The sequence below is a fragment of the Thermoascus crustaceus genome, assembly GCF_041956765.1.
Source record: "Thermoascus crustaceus strain CBS 181.67 unplaced genomic scaffold VTN00scaffold_22, whole genome shotgun sequence".
NCBI lineage: Eukaryota > Fungi > Ascomycota > Eurotiomycetes > Eurotiales > Thermoascaceae > Thermoascus > Thermoascus crustaceus.
In genome coordinates, this window is record NW_027192547.1 from 1 (window position 1) to 4646 (window position 4646).

Here is a 4646-nt window from a genome sequence, read left to right on the forward strand (position 1 = left end):
TCAACCAAGATCAATAACCATAATCATTGCAGTGGAACCGCAAGACAGACAAGATGATGTCCTTGTCCTTTCATTTGCAGTCGGGAAGAAAAAGAACAGAGATAGATAGACTGATAGACACCCCCCCCCCCCAAAAAAAACCAGGAAAAAGGAAGAGACGTACATCCTCTATTTCTTGATTAAAGATTGAATACATGTAGATAGATAGATAGACAGACAGCCACCAAATAAAGAAGACATCAAGCACATCAAGTGCGCAACGAACCATCCGACGAATCAACTGATGAACGAACAACCAAACCGAGTGCTCTCATTCCTAAAATAACTCCTTAACTAATCTGCAGGTAGATAAACGGGGTCAGACGAGTAGCATCGCTGCCGTGAGCTGCGTTCTATGTACAGGACGTTGACGGTAGATGGTAAGGGCGTGATGATAGGTGAAGACGTCTAGGTAGTGAAAGGCTGGTGAAGGCGACTTCGTCGTCTCAGGTCCTCCATTCCTGGATCATCCGGGAGTCCGGCTGCAGTGGCAGCAGATCAAGGTGCATGGCACGGGTATCTGGGGTATTCGAAGCTGTGTGTCTCTTGAAGAAAAGTCGGTTCCATCCATCTCAGTCGTAAATCTAACCGGAGTTTAACCTGGGTCACTCGGTCTACCAACCGCCGCCCCCCGAGGGCTCTACGTTCGAAGACGACGTCATGCCCCGGACGCAATCCATGCACCGCACGATTTCCACCCCCGAATCCGTCATTCCCTCGACCGCACACCAGGCGCACACTTTCCTCCGCACGATGCCGTCTCCGTACATATACGGTCGATCGGTCATCTGCACGTCGTAGAGGTGGTCGTCATTCATGGCGTTCGGAGTGATACGGGTTGCACCACGGCAGTCCGCTGCGGTACACTCCCGCAGGCAGATATAGCATGCTCTCTGGCCGCAGAGGTCGCAGTCCGCGTACGCGTCTAGCACTTCTCGCGTGGTAGGACGCCGGTGGCAGATGTGGCATGGACGGAGAACAGGTGGAGGCAGAGAGGAAGGTGTCGTGGGGAAGTGATGCTGATCATATTCGGGGATCGTTTTGGGCGATACCGGTGGTGAAAACCTCGAGGGAATGTCGAGGGATGTATTCAACGGGTAGAGTTTGCCCTGGCCCGGACCTGCTGACAGCCGCACGCCCGGCCACTGCCCCTGCTGCTGTTGGCATTCCTGCTGCTGCTGCTGCTGCAACAATCGTCGTCGTTTGGCGAGAGATGGTTGTGCGCGGGGCCGGGAGGGATCTGATTCGGTGGAGAGAAGGTACTTCGAGCCGGACATCATGCGGTCCACATCCTGGGGACCGGAGGGGAAGGGGGAGTTGAGATGTTGTATCGAGGACGGGATGAAGGCGGTCCTGGGATCGTCTGTTAGCACCGTAAACAAAGCCGCCCCCCCTCCCTTCCATCTTGACGGAGTTCTGGCGTCCCACTTACTGTTCCTGTTGCCACTGGTTCTGGGCCACTGCCTCTCTTTTTCGTTTCTTCAGGTTCGCAGCGGCCGCTGCAAAGGAATTGGAGGCCTCGAAGACTGTACCCGGCATCGTGCTCGCCCCGTGGGTGGTGGTGAAGTTGGGCGAAGGATCGGATAGATACATGAGCCGGGGCCGGGACCAGGACGGAGGAGGGATGCTGAACGGGTCGGGAGAGGGGAATTTAGGGATGCATCCAGTCCTTCCCTTGACGGATGGGCGACAAGACGTCCCTCTGGAGGCGGAGGATGGGACGAACGGCGGTGGTGAGGGGAGATGAGGAGAGACGGTTTGGAGGTGAGGGTCAGGCACCGGCTAGCGCGCGGGAGCCTCCCGCCGGTCCAACCGCCCGGCGCTTCACAGGCCTCGGATGCGCCTTTATCGTTGGCTGCCCTAGCTGTGGGGTTCCCCCTTCGGTAGGGATTGAGTTATTATTGTAGGGCTTGGTAAACAACAAAGAACGCTCTTTTTATCCAACTATCATCTAACTATATACATGCATATTAGGCCTATGCTTCATAAATACTAGACAGATATACCACCCCGATCCTTCAACGCCGCAGAAGATCAGCGTGCTCCGTGCACGACAGCAGATGCATAGATATAATCTAGAGAAGAGTTTCCGGCTAGCACACGGGCCTAGTTGACGCTCTCCAGACGCGCCTGGATCGTCTTTTCGTCGAACGGCCCGTCCTCTCCCACGTAGTTCCGCAGAACCTCCAGCCGCATCAGCCTGCGCGGTGCTCTCCGGCCCGTCAGCAGCTCGAACTGCGCGATGCCCTGCTCCGCCAGGATCTCCAGGCCGTCCACGAGCACCCACGGTTGGCCCGTCTCACTCCGGATGCGCCGCATCTGCTGCAGCAGGGGGGTGTTCAGGGGTTTGTACGCCAGCTGTCCATGTCGTCAGTATCATTTCTGGCAATTAGGAGTCAAATATTCTCTTCCCACCTCTAGAATCACACCGCCGGTCGGGCTCCCCAGCCACTGCACCGGCATCTCAAAGTTGGCCGGAGGCTCGTCCCCGACGGGGTCGGCCGGCACGCAGGACGCGATCATGCACGGAGGGCACGAGTCCGACGGCCAGTCGTCCTGCGACGACCGCAGCACCCGCACCACCTCGTTCGACTCGGCCTGCGACGACGCCCACGAGTTGAAGTGCCTGGCCACACTCTCCGCGCGCGCCACCGTCCGGTTGTAGATGAAGATCTTGCGGCATCCCAGCTGCAGCATCGCGTAGATCGCCGCCCGGGCCATCCCTCCGGCGCCGATGACCAGCCCCGTTGACTTCAGCGGGCTGATGGCGTTCCGGGGCGACAGGTTGCGGTTCAGACAGACCATGACGCCCACCCAGTCGGTGTTTTCACCGTACCATGCAGCCACGCGGCCGGCCTGGTTGCGACGGCCGGCCTGTTCCTGCAGCGGCAAGACCGTCCCATCCGCCCGTGCGCGGAGAGGCATGATCGTGTTGACCGCTCCGATCGCCTCTGCGTGACGGCTTTTGGACGACAGTTGACGGAACACCTGCACCCGCCAGGGCTGGACGATACTGGCGCCGCCAAAGTTGGGATCCCGGCCCAGCGTGTGGAGGGCCGCGAGGGAGGCCGGCTCGGGGATCCTGTAGGTGTGGCTCATGCCGCAGTTCCGGAAAGCGGCGTTGTGCATCGCGGGCGATAGACTGTAGGCGACGCTCGCACCGACGATGTAGAACTGCAGGGGATCCAGGACGTAGCTCTGGAACAGTGCGTGGACGGCATCTTGGGCCGTGATCTGTGGATCCCATCCGTTCTCCCTCTGGCGCTTGATGGCAGGGTGGGTGACTGACGTGAGGACCGGGTTGAATATCTGAGACGTCCGCCCGACGGGACCGACATTGTAGGCGATGATCGGAGCATGCGTCCCCGGGAGCGACTTGACCCTGTCGGTGAACTTGCGGACCGCTTCGTTATCCTCCCGCTCTGTAGCCACGCGGAGGATGCGCACGATGTGGCAGCCCAGCTTTTCCGCTTCGAGATAGAGGGAGAAACATCCCTCGTCCTCCCACGAGACGCAGGATGCCGGCTCAAAGACATAATGGCCGATGATCTTCGTCATTCCACTGCTCCTGATGATGCAGCTCAGCGGCTTCCGGTCCTGTCCGAGGTCGACGGCCAGGTACTCCACCCCGAGCCGGAGGCCATGCTCGAGGATCTCGAAGTAGGGATCGTGGACCGGTCGGGGTTCGTTTTGTCTCGCCAACGACGCAACGTCCACGGAAAATATGATCGGAATCCTTGACCTCCTTCGGAGGAGCGAGACCTGCTTGCTCACCGCGCATGCCACGCCAGGACCCCAACGGTCAACGCAGAGCTCGATGGCATCGCCGCCGGACTCTAGCTCTGCGATGTCAATGGCGCCTCCGGACAGATCCGAGGAGCGGACGAAGATGGCATGCGTGTAGGATCTCATCTCTGGCGGCGTTTCCAGCAGCACGAAAGGCGAGTCGTACCCGGAGCGGTGGACACTGGCCCCCGTGATGAAGCGGACAAACCGCGTAAAGTCCTCTTTGGCGTCCTTGAGCTTGAAGGAATACTGAACGGATCGGCGGTCGGGGGCCTCCTCCTCGCCCTGCGACCCGCTCGACTGGTCCTCGAGATTGTAGAACTCGAAGTTGGAGCAGGTGCGGTGCGACGGGTCACCGTCCCCCAGGAGGCGGGCGGACTGGTCCTCCAGCCTCAGGAGACGCTGGATCTGGTCCATGTCGCGCAGCAGGTACACGACGGGGTTCGTCGTCGAGTACACGCGGAGGTAGTCCTGGATGACGCGCGTGAGGCTCCCCAGGCCGCACTCGATGACGCAGCGCGAGCGGTGGTTGTCGAGCATCATCTTCAGCACCTCGACGTCGCGGCGCTGGAACTCCTGGCTGCCGAACCGCTGCAGAAAGCCCTGCCGCGTGTAGCCGGTGACTTCCCTGAAGTAGTAATCCTCGGTGATGAAGCGTCGCTTCAACGCCGTGGCGGCGACGAAGCCCAGCGAGCGCTTGCCGCAGCCGCGGATGCCCACCAGCACCAGGGAGGCATCGGGATCGAAGCGCCTTCTGGACGGACCGTCTGGGCAGTAATGCATTTCTCTCTCTCTCTCTCTCTCTCTCTCTCTCTCTCTCT

The 4646-nt window shown here is 59.8% G+C and overlaps 2 protein-coding genes across 2 annotated transcripts; both read right to left on the reverse strand.

Moving 5' to 3' along the window:
• Window positions 1–653: 653 nt before the first annotated feature.
• On the reverse strand, window positions 654–1578 carry VTN00DRAFT_5199 (uncharacterized protein; the record flags this gene model as incomplete). The annotated part of the gene is made up of 2 exons (XM_069431704.1): window positions 654–1392; window positions 1472–1578. 2 exons carry the CDS (start codon window positions 1576–1578, stop codon window positions 654–656), a joined length of 846 nt encoding a protein of 281 aa, XP_069282720.1.
• Window positions 1579–2145: 567 nt separating this feature from the next.
• VTN00DRAFT_5200 (uncharacterized protein) lies at window positions 2146–4608 on the reverse strand (the record flags this gene model as incomplete). The annotated part of the gene is made up of 2 exons (XM_069431707.1): window positions 2146–2397; window positions 2455–4608. 2 exons carry the CDS (start codon window positions 4606–4608, stop codon window positions 2146–2148), a joined length of 2406 nt encoding a protein of 801 aa, XP_069282721.1.
• Between the last annotated feature and the right edge of the window lie 38 nt (window positions 4609–4646).